This window comes from Gopherus flavomarginatus, chromosome 9 (assembly GCF_025201925.1).
Source record: "Gopherus flavomarginatus isolate rGopFla2 chromosome 9, rGopFla2.mat.asm, whole genome shotgun sequence".
Lineage (NCBI taxonomy): Eukaryota > Metazoa > Chordata > Testudines > Testudinidae > Gopherus > Gopherus flavomarginatus.
Window position 1 is genome coordinate 60,916,025 of NC_066625.1, and position 21,308 is coordinate 60,937,332.

At 42.3% G+C, this 21,308-nt stretch overlaps 1 protein-coding gene across 2 annotated transcripts in view; it reads left to right on the forward strand.

Annotated features, from left to right (window-relative positions):
• The first annotated feature begins 2,443 nt into the window (after window positions 1–2,443).
• The window catches only part of ANXA2 (annexin A2), a 51,835-nt gene continuing 32,970 nt past the window's right edge, over window positions 2,444–21,308 (forward strand). For both annotated transcript variants that reach the window (XM_050967111.1, XM_050967110.1), the window contains exons 1-3: window positions 2,444–2,548; window positions 9,769–9,828; window positions 15,219–15,318. In XM_050967111.1, the coding sequence (XP_050823068.1) occupies window positions 9,781–9,828; window positions 15,219–15,318 (148 nt within the window). In that variant the 5' untranslated portion in view covers window positions 2,444–2,548; window positions 9,769–9,780. The remainder of the gene's footprint in view (window positions 2,549–9,768; window positions 9,829–15,218; window positions 15,319–21,308) is intronic.

Here is a 21,308-nt window from a genome sequence, read left to right on the forward strand (position 1 = left end):
TGAGGACACGCACCATGGGCAGGAGGAGGATAGTGTGGACATGAAAAAATGCAGTAACTACTGCAGTGGTATGTCAACCTAGCATAGGTCGACTTCATTGCATAGTATAGACAAGGTCTAAGCACCTGGGGAAGTTACCTGTATAGCTAAATATTCAGTACTGGGTGATAATAAAACTGGCACAGAAAAGTTCTTCTTCGAGTGCTTGCTCATGTGTATTCCACAGTAGGTGTGCGTGCTCGCCATGTGCACCAGTGCTGGAAGTTTTTCCTTTAGCAGTACCCGTACTGGTGGAGCGCTGCTGCAACCCCTGGAGTGGCGCCTCTATAGTGCGCTATAAGGGGAGCCGCTCACTCCCCCCACTCTCAGTTCCTTCTTGCCACCAGTGAGGGTGCATCGGAACTACTTGCTCCAGCTTCACTTTGCTGCAGCTCGTCCCAGAACTCGTTGTTCATTGTTAGTGGTACGTGTATTCGTTAGTTCAACAAGTTTCAGTTCAGTTAGTTAGCGTTGGGGCCAGGGCATGCCCTGTGCCCCAGGGTTTAAATCATATGACTCTTGCAGGCATTCAATGCCCAGAAGTGACCCGCATGCCAACTGTCTCCGCTGCTTGGGTGAATCCCGCATTAGTGACCACTGTAAGATCTGCAGGTCCTTTAAACCTAGAACTAAAAAGGAAAGAGACATTAGACTTTGGGCCCTTCTCATGGAGTCGGCACTGGCCCCAACCTCGACATGAGCAACAAATCTCGAAGAATGCCAGTTCCGGAACAGGTAACAAAGCATAATTCTAATAATGCTCAGTGATTCAACATCATTCCTCTGACAACTGCCTTGCTGAAGCTTAAGCTAATGAACTTTCATTAGAGTCATACATTTATTATAAAATTTATATAACATTAGTAACAAAATCCTATGCCATTTCACACTCCTTTCCTTCCTTGTCTGCCAAATGACCTCTGTCTCTCTCAATGCCTCTTTAAAAAGACTTTGCAGAACTGTATTTTGGTGTGAATGCACCAAACTTTAACTGGATGATTGTAAGCCTATGTCTACACTACGGACCTTACAGCAGCACTGCTGTAAGGTCTGCTGTGGTGTTGCTCTGTGCTGGTGGAAAAGAGCTCTCCTAACAGTATAATTAAACCAGTCCAATGAGTGGCTGTAGCGATTTGATTGGGAGATGCTCTCCTGCCAACATAGTGCTGCCCACATTGGCGCTTTTGTTGAAGAAACTTTTGTCCGTCAGGGGTGTGGGTTTTTTTTCACACCTGTCACCTACAGAAGTTTTATCCACAAGTGCTAGTGTAGACATGGCCTAAAAGACTTTGAGAATAGAACTTAATCACTTGCATAATGGGCCTCATCATGCTGTTACCTAGCAGCTCTGTGTTCTTGGGGAACCAGGGTGCAGTACCCACCCGGTCCTCTCAGATGTGCCGTTATTGTGTGTTTGTCTGATTGTGGGGCTGGAAGAACCCAGCCCTGTGGAACTTAGGTCCCACAGGATAGCTCCATGGGGAGGGAACCCGCAGCAGGGAGAAGGAGAGCTCGTATGAGTGAACCACAAGCAGCACATTGATAGAAGTACAGAACCCGACCCCGCTAAGAGTAACCCTAATAAATGAGCCTACCCCAAAGTAACAGGCAAAGCTAGTAACAATGCACACTAAGTGTTACTCCTATAGCTAAATTATCTGTTAGCAACTTCATGGTCTAGAGCACTTGAGTGGGACTATTGGGACCTGGGTTCTAGTCCCAGCTGAGCTGGTGATCTTGGGCAAGTCAGCGCCAATTTGTGCCTCAGTTTCCTCATATGTAAAATGGGTATACCTAGTCTGACATTCTTTATAAAGTACTTTGTAAGCTATGGGTGGAAAGCACTCTCTAAGAGCTGGGTATTATAAAGAATAGCCTGGTCACCCTGTGAACTCCTTGAGGGTGGAGGGGGACCATTTCCCCCTCAGTGCTTCACACAGCAGGCACCAGCTGAGGGTACTGGGCGGTGGTTGAGATCTAGGGGTGACACTGCCCGCGTGCCCTGACTTGCGTTGGAGACGCGCCTTCCTGGGAGAGGCTGCAGTGCGCTTGGAGAGATGGGCGGCTGTGCAACCAGCACACTAGCGATATTCAGCTCAGGAACAAAGCGCGCCGATTGCCCGTAACTCCTCTGCAGCCCAAACCAACCAGCGGGCTGGGGCAGTAGGAGCGGAGGCGAGGGCTCGATGCTGGTGCTGTGCAATGCCCACCCTGTCTGCGGGCAGCTCTCCCCCTCCCCCTCCCCCTCCCCGCTGGAGGTTGCTAAACCCTGCTGTGCCCAGCCAGCGTGAGTCAAAAGGCAGATGAGTCAGAGGCAGCCGGGGGTGGGTGGGGCGCCTCTCGTCAGGCTGCCGCAGGCTGGGTGAGGGGCGGGGGAGAGGCTGGGGAGTGCCAGGGGGTGGGACTAGGCCAGACTGTAGATGTGGCTCTACAAAATCCCCACCCAAGCTGCCACCGTCCTCCCTCTCTGAGTCCTGAGGAGCCCGGCGCAGCCTGTGCTTTGCCCCAGGTAAGTGCTCCCTTCCCCCAGCTTGGCTGCCAATGCTAGTCCCTGCGGGGGGTGCACCGCCTGGGCATTCACTAGGTGCGGGGGGGGGTAGTTAAGAAAAACTCCCCGGGGGACTGCAGCTGAACGAGGCGGCTCCTTTTGCAGACGTTGTTCCTGAAAGGTTTGGTATTTGAAACAGACTCGCTGAGCAAAGCTCTCGGAGCAAGAAAGTTTCCCTGCCTAGTATCTGCAGGGGAGCTGGGCAGTGTAGGGCTAGGAAAAGTACAGCCGTTTCCTCTGCTAGGGACACATCCCGCCTCTGCTTCTGATGTGTAAGATGAAACTTATTTTAAGGGAGCCAGGAGGAGCTTTAAGGTAACTGTAGCTGGCAAGGAATTCCAGGGACGGGGAGAGAGGGGCCGCATAAAACAGCCTTAGGAGGCAGTAACTAGCACCTGTAATAAAGTAATTAACACAATTGCTTATGCTGCAAATACCAGAATCTCTGCTAGACTGTTAGATGTCATGGCTGTTAATCAGAGAATTAGCCAGACTGCAACGTTGGGTGTGGCCTCCAGCGGGTGGAGTGTCTCTTCCTCCTCTCTGCTTTGCTCCTTTTTTCTTTTTAAAATTTTTGCTGCACTGTTCTTTTCCCTCCCCCCCTTTTTTAAGGTGCTTCTCAGTGTTCTGTTGCACACTCATGTGGTTTCAGATGATCAGATCAAGTCCTGTTTTTAAACTTGTTAGTATGAAACTACCATATTGATATCTCAACATTATCTTTTTCTGGGGTGGAGGAAAAGGAAGTTGGATTAATAACCCTTACTAGGAGGAGCTGGTCCCAAACTATTAAGAAGTCACTTAAGAACTAACTCTCTTTTCTTCCCCTGTTAAAGTATATTAAGGCTCTTTGAATGAATGAATGGTTTTGCCATAGGCAAGCATCACTTTTTGACCAGAAGCTTTACAGAGTTTATTTTAGACAGTCAGCTGAGCTTTTAACTTTCAGTTTAAATGCAAGTTTGATTTAGGTATAACTAAGCTAATGTTAGACACAACAGAATAAAGTGTGACCCTGCTGCATAACCTGAGTAAATTGGCCCACTTGTGGGGCTCTGGGTTACAGAAAATGGAATAATCACTCTTGCTTTCTCAGGGCGTGGTGGAGCAGTGCTATTGCAGCTTCTAGCAGTTTCTGCCCCTCCACTCTTCCTATATGGGTAGCTTTAGATAACGACTCTCCATAGCTGAGCCTCACTTCTCCTCTTATACCTTCTTCCCCCCACCACACAGATATATGTGCTGTCTGCCATGGAGCACTGTAGTGTGGCTGGGGTGCAGTTCTGATTTATGCCCCATTCCCCCCCCATTAGCAAAATTGCTGAGGTGGTGCTGCTCTTTGGGCCTTGTGGGTAGGTTTTGCACTACCCCTGCTGTGGGTGCGCAAGGAATATAACTGGAGGAATACTGGGGTGCTTTCAGGGAGGCCACATATAGATCTGGCTCATTACTGGACAGTTACAGTACAGTTTAGGATTCACTATTCATAAAAGTATTGGAACCCATATGCATTAGGACTCTGAATAAAGAGCACTTTTGTACATGGAAATAAATGAAGACTGAATGAGGTAACAGAATTACTCAAGGCTAATGTTCTATGCCACAGAGAGAGTTCCGTTGAAAGATGCACTTACTCCTATATGTGGACACTGCCTGCTCGTCCATTTACTAAGTTAAGTGGGCTCTCAGGGTAGGTTTGTGGTAGGACAGAGATTTCCTTCTTGGGTTGATGTTGCAGGATTTGTGTTACTTCTGTTGCTTGGTTTGGTGGTACTGAACAGCCCCAGTGAGTGTATGTTTTTAGTTGCTCTTTTATGGAATGTTTTTAATAGGTTTTCCTGCAGAATCTCAGGAATATTCTATTTTAAATATAGATCTAGAGAAGTCCTAGCTTTACTGTTGGTTAAGTACTCATATATGGTATAGGCACTTGGCATATTCCTGAAATGGAACGTCTATAGCCTCTGGATTATGTAGTATTGACCGCTGGAAGAGAGTGAGTCTTAGAATATTGTGTGTTGTTAATAGATCAAAATAATGTTTTTCACGTGGCATATGAAAAATTTTCTTTTCCAGACGGGGGCTTCATTTGCCCTCCTAAACTCTGGGCTGTAGCTTGGGGACACAGCCTGACTTGCTGTATTTCCAGTTACGTTGTGTTCAAATAAATGACTTTCGGTCCTTGTTCTATTCAGTTCAAAGACATTCTATTCCTTTACTTTTTTGTGGTACTTTTCTTCCTCCTCCACACTTTTCCCCTAGCCCCTGGAGCAAAGCTCCTCTGTTGCCACACCCTGTCTTGGTTGGAAGACTTAAACCAAACGGGCTCTTGATTGTAAGAGCTTCTATTCTCTATTTCTCTGCTCCATAAGTCTGGGAACACCCTTCCTTGTCATCCATGAAAGTGGTGCACCTTTTCAGGCTAGGACAATAGGTTAGCTGTCTCCTCACATGATGATTGCTGCTTGTTTAGTTAACATCTGGCTTTTTTATTTTTTCCTGGAACCTATGCATGTTTTCTTTCATGACACATCTGAATTGTGCTCAGAAACCAAGAGATCTTAGGCTGTGTCTAAATCAACATTAGCTGCTATAGCACTGTCACCAAATTGCCTGATGGTTGTTATGTGGGTGGGGGATCAGACACAGAGCAACAACAGTGTGGGCAATTGACCTGCAAGTATCTGAACTGTGTCTTCTCTCAGCAAAGAATAACTGAGAGCTCTCACTTCTCTGTGTATTATTAAAATAAAGAAAATTGTGATTCAGGATCACGATAGCCTTCTGAAGAAAAACAAATTGCTTCGGCTTGTCTACAAGTATGAAGTCTTGCCTTAAAGGTTTGGAAATAGAGGCCCAGATTCCTTCCAGTTAAAAGAGCAAGACCGTGCATGTGGTTTTTATTTTAAATACATCCAAATCCAAACCGTATTAGTCAGAACTTCACCAGTAACAAGGGAGTTTACTTGAGGACTGCGAGAGTATCTTGACAGACATGGGGCCAAAATTCTAATGAAGGAATTTGTGACTATCTGCACATTTATTCTGTAATTGAAGATCTTTCTCTGCAACCTTGAATTTACAGAAATCCCCATTATGCTACCAGTTTTCTTTTGATTGGCTTTTGGTTGTTATAGCATTATTTGGTAACTCCATGAACATACCATTTTCATCTGTACAAGAGGGAGGGTGAGTTAGCTCAGTTACTGGACTTGGTTCAAGTTTTGTGTTCCAACAAGCCTGATTCAATGTGGTTTTTATTTGATTTAGAAATGGCAGGCTTGCAAAAAGCTGCCTGGCAACTGTTGCTGTGTGGAAGACTATACTGCAAATGCATTCACTTCAGCTTCCAGTGAAGCTTTTTAATTTTTTGTGGCATGCAAGACCAAAGGATTTCTTAGTCACATGTCTCGAAGATGCTCTAAAATTGACTGTCAGTACAAAGATTGCCTTGTTTGTAACATTTACTTTTATTAAGAAATAACAAGTACTTTTGGCTTTCATAATGTAACTGCCTTATCACAATTCCCATGATTAAGGCTTGTGCAAGACCTTAAGGCTTTCTCTCTCTTTCCTCTTTTTAGATTGTTCTGGATTTCTGTCCTAAGACTGATTATTTCAATGCAGTTGATGTTATCCCAAACTTCCTCCCTTAGATACCATATCTTAATTATTCCATAGGCAAATGAGTGGAGTTAAAATTCTGTTCTTTTCTCACCTAGATTGCTCCAGACGATTTAAGGATTCTTACTGTTCTGGGTGCTTAAAAGCATACAAGCTTTACAGACGCTTAAAACAAGCTAGGACAGGTTAGATATGGATGAGATTACAGTAGCTATGTTAAGTGAAACAATACAACAGCGTTCCTACTATTTACTGTTATAACAATTAATACATTTTCTAATTAAAAAAGGACTGATACCTGGAGTACATATTGTACAGCATTCCATTTGGTATTGTTTTTATCAAAGACATTGATGGGAAATAAGACAAGTTTGGAAGGAAGGGAAAATCATTCTTTACGGTTACAAAATTGTAACCATCACAATAAGCAAATCTAGCCGGGACAGCTGTAGAACAGCTGGGGCAGTTCTTTTCAGATCTGTCTTGAACTCTGGGGATTGGTCCTGCTTTGAGCATGGGATTGGACTAGATGACCTCCTGAGGTCCCTTCCAACCTTAAGATTCTATGTGACCCCTCAAGCAAGGTAGAAGAAAAAGCATTTGGCAAGTAGGGGGGCTGAAGAAAAATAAACATTCATGATGTCGTCTTAGCCAAATATAATACTGTGGCTAAAAATAGGGCGCTTGGGGGGGATATGGGCAGAGGTAGGTTTTATTTTTGTATTAAAAAAAAATGTAAAACCTTATTTCTTACCTTATGTAACTTATTACACTGGGCCCCCTTTTTCAGCAATAACATACAGTACTGCAAAGATATCTAGGCACCAATGCTTATTTTCTTTTGAATGTTTTCCTGGCAAGATCATCATGTTCTTTAGCAGCACTGACTGATTGTATCTGCTCATCCCATCTTTTGATGACCCTGCGTGACAGAGAAGGTTGTTCTTTGTTTGGTATCGACTCTTAGAACTCTCATCTGCTTTCAAGAGAGTAACACTTGGAAACTGGGTACTGTATTGTAAGGGGTTGGGATGTACTAGCTCAAGGATGAGGGAGAGTTTCCAGCAATTTGGAAATGGATGAGAATTCTTCTAGAGGGAGTCCCACCGCGTATCTCTCCCGTTTGGAACCCCTGGACCTTCTCAGCTGAACTGCCTCTGAGCTATTGACTCCCCATCAGACTCCTGAGTGCGGGGCTGGCAGTTGGAAGACTGACTGAAAGGACGTGGGCAGGGTAGGATGTCTGGGAGCTGGGAGATGGATTAGGGGAGTGAGGTAATGGGAAGGGGAAAACTGGCAGCAGGAGGAGCATTGCCGAGGACCCAAGAGGAAGGGAGGGAGGAATTCAGAGTGAGTTGAACCTACTCTCGTTCAGTTTCTTGGTCCGGTGTACTGAGGACAAATATTCTGATCCTATATGTGGTAAATTTGTGCATGTGGGTGATGTACAGGCAATGCTATTGGTCTAAACACGAGAATGTCTAGTTTCCAACACCTTAACATAGCGTAATGCCTAAGATTAGTGATATTAGCAGGGGCCTGTTTCTCGCCTATTAGCAGAAATGCCTCTGTCTAATCTAGCTAGTTCCTTTTCCCTGTTTGACATTTCCACTAGATTTCTTGGTGCTGGAGTCCTTAGAAGGCAACTTTCAATTTTAACTGATGAAATAGTTAATGCTTATTTCAGTGGCACCATCAGAAGGTGACACACATGGCTACATTTCTCTCCTTGCTAGTGGAATTTGGGAGTGCCTACCTTCCTGCCAGAATTTCAGGAATGCAGTGATGTTGCCCAAACTCCTCCCGTTTACACCCCTCAAAAATATTCTCCTCCTCCTCCTCCTCTTACTCATGATGATTTAGGACCCTCCCAGTCAAACAATACTACTGCCCAGGCAAAGAAACTAAACTTGTCAGGGAGAAATGGTATAATGGCATCAGCTTGTCCAATTGAAATGTTCATTTTTGTAGTTTATAGGATCTATGCACATTAGGCTTATTTTTCATACATCTAGAAGTATGATCATATTAGGTGCTTAAAAACGAATAGTCTTTGGAAGTTGGAAAATTTCAGCATGCTTAGTTTCCATCACCAAGTATTGCTCAGCCAAGGCAACAACTTCCTTCTATGCTGTGAAATGGATAAGCTTTTTTTGGCCACGGAAGCTATGCCCCACAATTATGCAGATTATCCTACTCCATTGCATTGTTCCTTTTGGGGTCTGTATTTTGTTGGGGTCCTTAGTATTTGTGATCAGATACTCATGCTGATCATCACTATTTGTGTCCGTGGCTTGTAATTTTTATTTTTTAGTAGCAATATTAGGAACTGTTAAGCCACTAAAGTAGCAAAGTTAGGCAAGTGTTCTGGCTCAAGTGTTCCAGATCAAATTACATCAGCTGCTTCTGTAAAATACAAATACCTTTGTTCACAGAGGCCATTTCAAGACTTGTGATTTGAGGAATTCAGCCTCTGAGTTGCAGATCATTTGCCTAAAGCAGTTGTGTTTAATTGCTTTTTGGCAGTTGTCTGGGCCGAGGGTACAGTTTCTCTAAAAGAAATTGGTTGATACTAAAAAAAATTAAGTTGATCAGTGTCTCTATGTTCAAAAAATCATTAATATCCTTAGTGTGATGGTATTCTAGGAAAGCCGTCATTAATTAGAGTCATGACTCAGATCTGATTTTTAGGAAATGGCCCTCAGTTGATGAGTGGTATTGATTTTGAAATGTGTTTGAGGGTTTTTTGTTTTTTTGGGTGGTGGTTTTTTTTTTTTGTAGGAGTTTTCTTTGACTTACTGGAGGAGACCTGACAAGTCTGTTTTTTTTGCCTGGGTAGTAGTAGTGTTTGACTGGGATGGTCGTCCTAAATCATCATGAGGAGGAGAATTCTTTTTGAGGGGAGGAATTTAGGCAACATCACTGCATTCCTGAAACTTAATGACTGAAATTTAAAAGTGGATTTAAAAGTGGACATCAGCAAAAGTGATTAGAGTAAAAATAGTCTGCCATATAGGAGAGCGAAGGCCTGTTCCTATCCAGGTGTGATGTGTGCTATTTATTGTACACTCTTGAGATACTCCCTTACTTGTTACTTCAGCTCTTGCTACAGGGGTGGCCAACCTGTGGCTCTGGAGGGTATAGGAGGGTGGAGCTGCAGGTGCCAACTTCCCAATGTGCTAGGGAGTGCTCACTGCTCAACCCCTGGCTCTGCCCCAGGCCCTGCCCTCACTCCACCCCTCCCCTGAGCCCTGCCCTCTCTCCTGCCCCTCCCCCCGTCTCCTGCATGCCTGGGAACAGCTGATTGGGAGGGAGGGGGAGGTGCAGGGAATGGGGAGGGGGGTGTTTAATGAGGGACTGCTGACCTATTAGTGTGGCTCTTTGGCAATGTACATTGGTAAATTCTGGCCTTTTCTCAGGCTCAGGTTGGCCACCCCTGTCTTGCTGGATTGTCCGAACTTCAGTGTGATGGTATAACAGGGCTAGTTTAATGTGCTGTAGCATGTTGGTTAAAAAAAAAATGTTTATAAAGTCTTTCTCTTTTTCCCCCTCTCCAGTTTCCTTTCAAGATGTCCACGGTTCATGAAATTCTAGGCAAGCTCAGCCTTGAGGGAGATGTAAGTATCACTGAGGAGCTAGAAAAGAGATTTCGTATAGCTTTCTCTTAAATACCTGTCTTGTTTCTTTTCCAGGATGCCTTTGTTAGGGTTGGGACTGAACTGTACTGATTGTAAGGTGTGGCTATAAGACTCCACATACTTGAACGGACCCAGACTAAAAGCTAGGTCAGTGATACTCCATCTCTGGTGCTAGAGACATATGTGACCCATAGGGCACCACCCACATCTCTTGAGGAGTCCCTGGATTTAATTAAGGCTTCTGCAAAGCTGATGTTGTGGTCCTGGTGCTGCTTGACATGTTAAACGCAGGGAACACTGTGCAGACATACGAGTTGATGTGACTCCTCCCTGCCTCTCCAGATGGACGAGAGCATTAGAAGCAGGAAGGGGAGAGAAACGCCCCAATAGTTTATGCCATCCAAACAACAAGAGAGGTGGAGAAGAAAGAGAAAAAGACTAAGACTGGGACAATTCCAGAGTTCGTATATAAGTGGTGTGAGTTAGAGCTGGTCTGGGAATGCTTTTTTTCCTGCATAATTTTTTGATGAAAATGGAAATGCTCAGCTTTTTGTTGAAAAACCAAAAAAAAATTTGACTTTCAGTTTTTGGTTACTGAAAGTTGAAGATTAGAAAAATGTTCAATTTTGGTGGGTTCTTTGGTCAAAACACCAGATTTCTCCCCCCACCAAAAAAATCTCCATTCTCTCCCCCAAAGTCATTTTCTGTACAAAACAAAACAGTTCCCCTGCCCCCCAGTACAAGAGTTGGGACAATATTCTGCCAGCTCTAGCATGAGGCCATGGATGTTAGCTTACCCCATGTCTGCATTTTTCTTAGTGTATTAGTGGAGTAGTCCCAGAAAGCCACAGGTGGCTCTGTGTGCTTCATGATGTTGCAATGGTACATGATGATATTATCACAATGTAATAGCAGACTATTGTGCCATGAATTTGTGGTTGCCTGTGATTGCAATCAGGGAGGAAGTGAATCCCAGCTCTGCAGTTCTGACTACCTTCTTCTGGCTGGGTACATTTTCATGGCTGGTACCTGCAGCGCTGTATTGGGTAACATCAAACTTTTTTGCCTATTTTTGGCTCTTGCTCCTAATGCAAGTAAGCAGTAGAACTGGGTTAATACTGCAAAAATATTCAGTTGACTCATAAAAAAAGTCCTTTGGCCATTCACATCTAACCAATACAACTGAAATCCTAAATAGTAGCAAAGAATTGTCAAGTCAAACCAAACATTAAAATTAACCCTCAACCAGACCCCCCCCCCCCCGGCCCCTCCAAATCAGGTAATTTCAAGTAATGAATACTGTGACACTTCTTGGGGTTGTGAGGCACCTTGCTACCATCTGCCCTTAGTGTGAGAGCCTTGTCTGTGCTTGCTCTGGGTCAGTCCTGACTCCACCGGTCTTGGTCAACACAATGCTCCCCTCCCTACACAGGCTCTGCTGTCTGTCTGCAGGTTATGGATAGGATGTTCCAACCCCCAAGCCCTCTGAGCATCTCCATTGAGTGTCCAGCCCCTGGTCCACTGGCTACTCACAATATTCACAGATTTGCTGCTCCCAAAGAAGCAGCACACTCCAGTTTCACTGAGATCACTTACTCGGATCACTGCTCCGCTTAACACACTGCACTTTATAGTGAAAACAAGCAGCAGCTTATTTAACAAAGAAAAAAAATTCAAATGATCTCAAGCAGAAGTAATGGAAACATGTAAAATTCATTGGCTGCATTCTAGAACCTAGACATAATGAATATTTTCATTTCTTATAGATCAAGGGTCACCCCAAAATCCTTCCAATTTTTTTCATGAGACTGTGTGCTGCCAGCTTGTCTCCTACGTGAAGGCTCCTGGGTGTCTCTCTTTGCAACCCCCCATATACCAAAACAGTCCTTTGATCTTTATTCATCAGCCAGACACCCTCTTGCTCTGTGCTCCTTTGTACAGATTTCACAATCGCTTGTCGATTTCACAATCTTGATTATCTGTTGGCTCAGTACGTAAATAGACTTATTGTGAGCCACGATAACCAAACCGAAAGATAACATCTACTGCCCGCTGCCAGAACAGAACCTGTTGAAGGCGGGTCACCTCCTGGTGACCTACCTCTAATTTCAAGGCTTCAAGGACATAATTTCCTGTGTAGCTACATAACTTCTTAAGTTATCCATACAGATGTTTCACAGTGATTAGGATAACTAGTGAACTACTGTCTCTGAGACCTCACGTGCCACCTTTGGTGACTTATTGAGTATTTAACTGACCCAGAGGATCCCTGTAAAACTCTGTGCAACTTCTATGCCCTCTGCCAGTTGGCATCAAGAGGTGTTTGGTTCATGAGGACTTTATGCTGCTCTCAAATATTCCACAAGCACTACAAGAGGCTAGAACAGTTGAATAAATTGTTGAATTTTAATTATTTGCACTGGTCAGCCGGGTAGAGCAATTCAGCCAGTTAGCTCACACTAACAAACCAAAACAAGTCTTTCCTGCACTCATTTCCCCAAAGGGATATTTGCCTCTTGGGGTGTGCAGAGGGCACCAGTTGCACCAAAAGGAACTGAACAGATTGGTCTGACATGGTCCAGACAGTGATATTTGTGCCTTTTGCCTCAGACCAGTAGGGAGAAAAGGTTTTTTTTTTTTTTTTTTTTTTGTACATGAAAGTTAATCCAGAATAAGGGAAATGTGACTTCAAAGTGAATTAACTGTTCCTGACTAATTCTGTGTGGAAACTTACTCCAGACTAAGTGTGCCTTATTCCAAATTAGTTTAATCCACAAAACTAATTTAGAATAAGACACTTGTATTCTGGAATAAGAGCATCCACGTATGGAGTTAATCAGGAATAGCTATTTAGAATCATAGAATAACTCCCTGCATAGACAAGCCTTCTGTGAGGAGGCCCCCTTGTTCAAAGGCATAATAATGCCCATTTCTCAAGCAGCTGTTCTTAAGGATGGTCCTGGTTTCTCCTGTGGAACTTGATTCAGCTGCTTTCTCCAGCCCTGCAGTATCTCAGTCTTATCCTATATATGCTCTGGAAGGAGGAAGCTGAGCTGAAGTTAAGTGCATGACTGCTGGTAGAGTCTGTGTCCTACCACAAAGTTTTCAGAGGCAGCATTGTCTTGTGGTTTGGGGAGAGCACTGGGAATCAAGAAACCTGGATTCTCGTCATGACTCTGCCACTGACTCAATGTGGCTTTGAGCAAGTTGTTTAGGCCACAGTTTTCAAAAGTTACTTTTGATTTTGGGTTTCCAGTGTCAGCTATCTTAAGAGACCCTGATTTTTGAGCACCCTTCCCCTCTGAGAATTAGGCTCCTTGAAGATTTCTCAACCTGGGCACCCAAAAACTGAGGCACTCAGTATCATTAATTGCTTCTGAAATGTTGGCCTTAACCTCATTTTCCACTTTGTAATGCACTACCTTTGTGAAGCATTTGGGGAGCCACAGCTGAAAGGCACTGTATAAGTGAAAAGCATTATTTCATTCTCTGCTTTGGTCTTACTCAAACTGCCCATGTGCCTACACTGTAGGGCTGAAATTCTACCATTGGATGCGCAAGCAAGACACCTGTTAAACTCAATGGAAAGCCAATGGGAACTACTTGCATATCCAAGGGCAGCATATGACTTTGAGTGCCTGAGCAATTCAGGAAGAAACAGTCCTGAAACTTAAATGGGCCCTATTTTTTTCTCCATTGCAGATACCATTTGTCAGCATAATACTCAGTTCCAGTGACTCACACAATGCATAGGGAGGGAATGAGATACCAAAGTGCCATCTCACCTTGCTTTTTCAAATCTAACTCTCACAGGTTAGCTGTACCAGGTTGTCCAACTATGCCAAGTTAATCAGCTGAAACATTCAAATTTGTATTGTGTAACATGGGCTTTGTGGTAGAAATCTTTCAGGCGCACAGATTTCTCCAGGAGTGCATTAAGTTTTTCCATTGACTGTTGTTTGCAGTTAAATGTATAGATTCTGGGAAATCATGCATCCTGTGGTGTGGCTCTGGGCCAAATTCTGGCTGCTTTGATTGAAAGGGCTGTTAATAGTAGGGACAAAAATGGGTGTTTCTTTTCCATAATGTTTTTGCTTCCCTGTCTCTGCAATGTAGCTCAGATTTTCAAAGGAGGGCACAGTGTGTATACCAGTGGCTTTTTATCCTGGGTAGATAGTTATGCAGATATCGTGTCTGTGGACAACTTCAGTGATGCCTTGTATACATGCCCTTCTTTAACAATTTGACCTTAAAGCAGTGGTTCTCAACAGGGGGTTCATCAACTCATCTAGATATTTACCTAGTTTTACAACAGGCTGTGTAAAAAGCACCAGTGAAGTCGGTACAAATATCATACAATGATGTGTTTATACTGCTCTATTGTACATTTCAGCATATAGCATATATTTATAATCAAGATGATTTATTTTATAATTATATGGTAAAAATGAGAGCGTGAGAAAGTAAGCAATTTATCAGTAATACTGTACGGCTTTTATATTTTTATGTCCAGTTTTGTAAGCAAGTAGTTTTTTATGTGAGGTGAAACTTGGGGTACGCAAGACAAACCAGACACTTGAAAGGGGTACAGTGGTCTGTAAAGGTTGAGAGCCACTGCCTTAAAGAGTTTGAAGGTACAAAGGAAGTAAGTGTCTTAAGTGTTGAAAACCTTTGTCTATTATGTGAGCTCCCTGCTGGTGAATTTGGGAAGAAATCAGACCTCAGGCATTTCAGAGCTCCCTGTGTGATTACTGGGGTGCTTTCAAGTTGCAATATACCCGGAAAATAATGAGAGATTTTTTGATCCTGTAAAATCCATCAGCTGTGTGGAGCACAGAATTTGGTCCACTGTACATACTTATTCACTTCTAATTCTGATTCCTTCCTCCACCATAGTATTATGAGTGATAGTCTGCCTTTGATTCATATCAACTGTAAATTTGAATTTTCCAGGTTTTTGTCATTTTGATTCAACTTTTTTTAAAAATCTTTTCCATACTGACTTTATGGAATGAATTTCTTTGAATTGTAGCCAGCAAAATTTGTTAAGGTTTTAACATTTTAACGTTAATGGGTGAATTGTCCTCAGAATTACAGTGTGATTTCCACCCCCAGTGATGTTATGCCCATTTGCGTGTGCTTTTTCTAATGCCAGATGCACGGCTGTGGGCGGATTCGTGGAACAGTAATACATTTAGAAGGTCAAATGCAGTGGCTCTTAGCTGAATTCGTTATATTAATAGGATGTCCTCGTATGCATATTTGGGGGGTGGGGAAATATGACCCAATGATACTTTTCCTTTTGGGAATAATACATTAACCACAAGCTAAGTATAAGACTTTAATTTTGCTTTTTTTTTCTATCTCAGCATTCTCTGCCTCCGAGTGCATATGCCACTGTCAAGGCATATGCCAACTTTGATGCTGACAGAGATGCTGCAGCCATTGAAGCAGCCATCAAGACCAAAGGTAGGGGAAATGAGTCTCTCTCTCTCTCTCTCTCTGCCATTATACTTGCAAATGATAGAACTGATAAAATATCAATAGGTGCTGGGTTTCTTGACCTACCACTTACTGTCCTTAATCCAGGGCATTTATTTTGGGTGTTCTTCTTAATGACTTGTGCTATTGAAATCTTGGCAGGGAAAGACTTAAGACTGCCAGCAGAACAGTCTTAGAAAGAGAATGACGTTTTGTAATTAAATCTGAATGTTTTTAGCAAAGGAAGTTTGGGCTAGTCTATAAAAATCTGCATTTCCTTCCCAAGGTTTAATCTGAACTTTGAAAAAAATGATTAAACCAATTAAACAGTGCATTTTAAATCTTTTGCCTTCTAGGATAAGGAATTCATCATTTTTTTTCCATGGAAAAATGGTCTAATATATTTTGAAATGTTGGGTATAAAAGTAAAGGGATCCAACTGGAAAGTGATATGCCACAATGGAAACAAGAACATCATTTTATTGTTGCATAATTTGATGATTCATTATTTGCATTCAGTTAGCACCTGGTGGTCCCACTCATTGTAGGGCCCAGTCATGCTAGGGGCTGTACAACTGTGGGAGACAGCCCCTGCCCCCAAAGAATTTACAATAGAAATTAAAGAGTCACATAGCAGATCTCTGACAGAGCTGGGAATGGAACCCTGTTCTTGTGACTCCGTCTGGTGCCGTGTCCACTGCCTCTACAAAATATTACAGCATTGAAAATGGCCTTTTATGTGGTTACCACATCCCTGCATATAATTAAATCTCTGAACTGGACTTTTCCCATTCAGATAGGCATGGTCACCTTTTATCAAAGTTAGACTAACAGGGCCGTCCTTAGGATTTATGGGGCCCTAGGCAGCATTATTAACTGGTGCCCCTATGCCGGATGGCAGCCCAAGCTCACAGCCTGGTGGGGGAGGGGGAAGAGGGACTTGACAGCAAAGGATAATGAGATGCCCAGCCTGCCTCATGGTGGCGGAGAGTCACAGTTCCCCGCAGAGACTTCCATGCACTCTCCCTCATGCAGAATGGACATGAAGAAAGTACCTAATTAAAAGCACTAAAATTTGGGAATAAAAAATGTCAGTCACAGGTTTTTTGATATGCCCTGAAGTTTTCTCAGAGATTTATTTGCAAAAACTTCATAGTAAGGGTGAGTCAGCTGTCCTGCTGAATACAACATTACATATAATGGAATACATGATGCAACTCTTCTGTTTTACATTTTCTTCATCAGTATTTCTAAGTTGAATTTATATTTTAAATGTACTCAAATCTTAAGCCAGCATTCCAAATTACTACATATTTAACTCACTGAAACAAAGACATTCTTTTAAATTAATCAGAGAGATTTAGTGTGTTCATAACGATGTTCATTGCTTTTAGAAAAAGGGAACAGTAATTTACTTTGTGTGATCTCCATAACAAGAGACATGGTTATGAAATTTCACCAACTTTAAAAAAATGTTTCCAAAGATTTTAGTTTAACAAGGATTTTGTCTTACTAAGGTACTGATTTTGCTGGAGGGTTCTTTTAAAACTAGTTTGTCGGATAGTCAGAAGTAAAGAAAGGGAACTCTTTGTCCAGCTATCTGGAAGGGAAGGACTGTTGTCCCTTTAAGGGCTCTCTTCAGTGGGGAGTGAGGGGAGATGTGGTGAAGGGATGGACAGAAAGGACAGGAAGACTTGGAAGCACTCTTTTTTTTTTTTTTTAACTATAGTAATTAAAATGTATATTTTAGATAAGGGAGGTCTTTTGAAGGATTTATTTTAAAAACTGTGTGTGAAGATCCACAGATTTAAGGCTAAAGATGATTGTGCATCTAAAACTCTATGCAAGCATTTTTTAGAAATGTGATTTTATAATCTTCACCAGCTTACTAATGAAATATTTTAAAAGCAAATTTTAAACTAAGGTCCTGTAGACTGACATGTTCTGTGTAAATATTACATTAATGCACAACTGTTTTTGTCAGTAAAGTCAGAAACTGACAGCATAAAAATTTATTTGGGCATAAGCTTTCGTGGACATCTGATGAAATGGGTTCTAGTCCACAAAAGCTTATGCCCAAATAATTTGTTAGTGTTTGAGGTGACACAAGGACTCGTCCTTGTTTTTGCTGATACAGACTCACAGGGCTACCACTCTGAAACCTGTCAGTATATACCTTGGGGTTGGCAAATGCCTGTTAAATGGCTTTATTACCCCTTAAATGTCTCTTTAACAGTTTCAATGTTGTGCTAATAGGTCTGGCAGGCTGGAGGTTTTTTCACTTTTAACTACTAGATTCCCTCCCAAGGAAGACTCACCAGGCTAGAGCAGCCATCTGTGGGAGCCTGCAGGAAGGGTCAAAACAGGGATAGGAAAACAAGAGGGTGGACACTAAGACCCAGTGGTGCCCCAAATTTTCAGGTGCCCTACGCAGCTGCCTATGTTGCCTATGCCTAAGGACGGCCCTGATGCCTAATCAGAGCGGTAAATAGCAAATGGGCAAGATGCTGAAATATTACTGTATCATAGGCCCTGCCTGTGCTCCTCCTCCAACTTCTACCTAAGTTAGTAACAAGTTTGTTTGGTTAGCTCTGACCATGGCCACGAGGGTAATAGTTGTACCCCAGTCTTACAGTTCGCTGCTGATGGGTGCGGTGGTATGCACAAACTAAACAGATTGCAGGATCAGGGCCTTGGTTAGTAACTATGGTAGGTAGCCATGCATCCCCTTGATTAGAGAGCCCACTGCAGTAAGATTGTCTTCCAGTAATTGATTACTGGTTTTTGCTGTGTCCTAACGGTGCCTGTGTAACCAGTTTGACAGGTTTTCCATCTTCCCTGCTCTCTGTGCAAGACCGCATTCAAGGCTGCTGGTTAGGGCTGGTTGAAATTTTTCCATGGAAACTGTTTTTAATGGAAAATTGGATTTTCAATAGGTCTGGGTTTTTTGGAGTTCTTTTTTATATTGGTTGTAACAAGTGTCTACTTTTTGCAGAAAAATTAGAATCCGTGTCTAAACAAACAGAAAAGGCCTGGAAACCAAAATATTTTGATCTGTAGTGTCTCATGGGAGTTGTAGTTTGGGTGCTTTGTGCCAGTGTTCTCTATGGACCAAGCTCCCCAGCTGCACTTCATCTCCCACAATGTAAAGTGGCCATCTGAATACTGTGGGGAGACTGGTGCATTATGGGAGAAGTAGTCCCACTGGAGATCCCTGTTTACAAAGGAGAATGGGGAGCATGATGCACCTGAACTGCAACTCGTGTTGCAGTGGCATTTCAATGTTGAAATATTTCAGTTTTTGGCTTAAATAATTTTTCAGCTTTTCACCAAAAACTCAACGTTTCCCACGGAGAAAAACCCTTTTTCCGACCACCTCTGCTGTTGGTGCCTCTCAGTGTCTTGCAGGCGCTGTATCCCTGCTGAGGCCCTGTGGAGTGGTTGCCCAGGTTTTCACAGAATGCAGATACAAATGCAGCTAGGCAGCATGGTATTTTTGTTGTGGGGAAAGAACTGCCTTGTGGACACAACTCCACCCTGTCATCCCAAACTGGTGGTAAAAATATTCCATTGTACCTATAGTCTGGACATGTAGGGCAGTAGCAACTTGGTCTCATCCTCCTTCATAACAAAGAAAGGGTGTGGTTAAAGAGTCTCCTCCGCTCAGGATCAGAAAACAGGGTTGGGTGTGGCTGGAATTGCTGAGGTTTTGCCAAGAAGCCAGAACAGAGAGGCATTAATAAAAGCTGAGCCATTTATCATCTGAAGGAAATGCTGAGTTTCATGAATCTGAACAAAGTCCTCTTTTTATTCCTCCGCACTGTGTCCAGGAAACGTAACGAATCCTGGGATTAAACCATTGCCTGTTCCTCACAGCATGACATTTCTATGCGAGGGAAACTTTTTAAAAAAGTTACAAGGGTTATTTTGTAATTAACTATCATAAAAAAAACTGCCACCAGATGCCACCACGCAGGGAGAAATAATAATTTCCCTTTCTCTAAGAGCTCATCCTACCAAAGTAGGAGTGGATTTTTTTAAATCTGAAATTCACATTTGTTTTTAAAACAAACAAAGCTTCTTGCAAGAGAGGGCTGACGAAGGGTACGTGGCCCTGCTGTGTATGTGTGTAGTTTTGTGTAGCTTTAATCAACAGTATTTTGCAGTGCTGATTATAGGGCAATTTTTAACATTTCAAAAGTACTATGAAGCCTTCTGGATAAAGACATTTACTCTAGCATATCAAGCTGTTAACTATTGTCATTTCCATTAAATATCCTGGGAAATGGAAGGGCTTGTCTTGTCAAGAAAAGCTAGGCTAATGTTTGTTCACTTTCTTTGAACTAGAATAATCGATTTGCTGAATTTGTTTTGACGATCTGGGGAACACACCTGCTTAACTGTACCAAAAGTAGTGCCTGATCCTGCAGATACATAAATAATAAGGAAACATACTCATACATAAGTTATGTGCAGGATTGGGCTTATATCTGTTATCCAGAAGTCGCTCAAGGTAGTAATGTGTGGACTTGTAAATGGAGACTCTCTGGTTTTGATGTTGACTGTTTCATTGTAAGGACAACTACCCAAAGAGAACATGCCTAAGGGAGATAAAGCACAAGAATTCTGAAAACCCTATTAAAGTTTCATTTCTTTGTAGTTTGATTCCTTGAATATGGAGCTTGGGCTTTTGTTACTGTAGAAGACCAGTAGAATTTCCATTTGCCAACTCTCTAAACATATGTTTGTTTGCCATGGTATGTCTGTCTGCCAGACAAGAAATGACCTAATAGAAAAACCAGTGTAATGACAAGATTAGGAATTACTTCTGCAAACAAACAATGGAAAAGATTTGTGGGATTTTCCAGATCTTTAATAAGAAAGACTGATCAATATTTATACACTGATAAACCTGCAGGCACCTATACGAACTTGTTTCCACCAAATATCACTGATATTTATGTATCTCAGTAATTATTGTTTGTATAGTGCTTTGAATGTATAAAATGCTGTATAAATGGATTATGGAATTAAAAGAGAATAAGTCTATATATTCTATTTGGATTGTTTTAAGATGAGCAGAAAGCTGCAGCTTTCATAATAGACTATAAATAGTTAAGCAAACAACTGGATTATGTAGGTAACCACTCACATTGTCCAGTTCAATAAAGCTTGGAAAGTTAAAGTGGAGATTGCCCGTCATGGTTTCTGGCTTGAGAGCATACAGAAGAGGATTCGTTGCAGCTAAACCCACACCTTTCTTTTTGATCCCAGCGTCTGGGCAACTGTACTGTTGTGAGAACGTTGTGATACTTTTATAATTCTTGGGATGCCCTTTTACCTTGTAATTATTTCATAGCAATACTATTGAGAGTGCCTCCCTCAGAGCTTGACAAATTCTGTTAGGAAACATCTGGGTGTGGTTTTGGCACTGTAGTCCTTTTTTTCTTTTTTTTTCTCAGTGTTCTTTTGTTAAGGAATTAGAATGCAACAGTAAACCACTGTCAACTAATCTGAAAACTGACTACAACTAGTCCAGTTGTTGCCTAAAAATCCAAGCAGCATGAATCACACGGCCATAGTTCTCTAATTTGGTGGTAATTTATCCTACCTCTGTCTTCCACCTAAATCAAAAGCATGTGTTGTTTAATGTATAGAATGCATGCACCTTCTGTAGATTACAGAAATAGCATAGCACAAGCATTTCATCTTTCTGATTAACAACTCGGCTTTTAGGCCAGTATATGTAAATCTGGGATTTACCTTCTGGTAGAAACGCTGGCATGTATCCCCTGGAAACTGAGCAAATCCATGCAAAAATATGACTGAGCATGTAAGAGTTTGTTGCTCTAAATATCTGATTTGGCCTTGGATTAAATGCACAGAGTGCACAGCACAACTGTGAATAGTTTATCATGCAAGTCCAAAAACCTAGAGAAGAAAAAACCATCTAAAATAGAAAAGCATGAATCCAGATT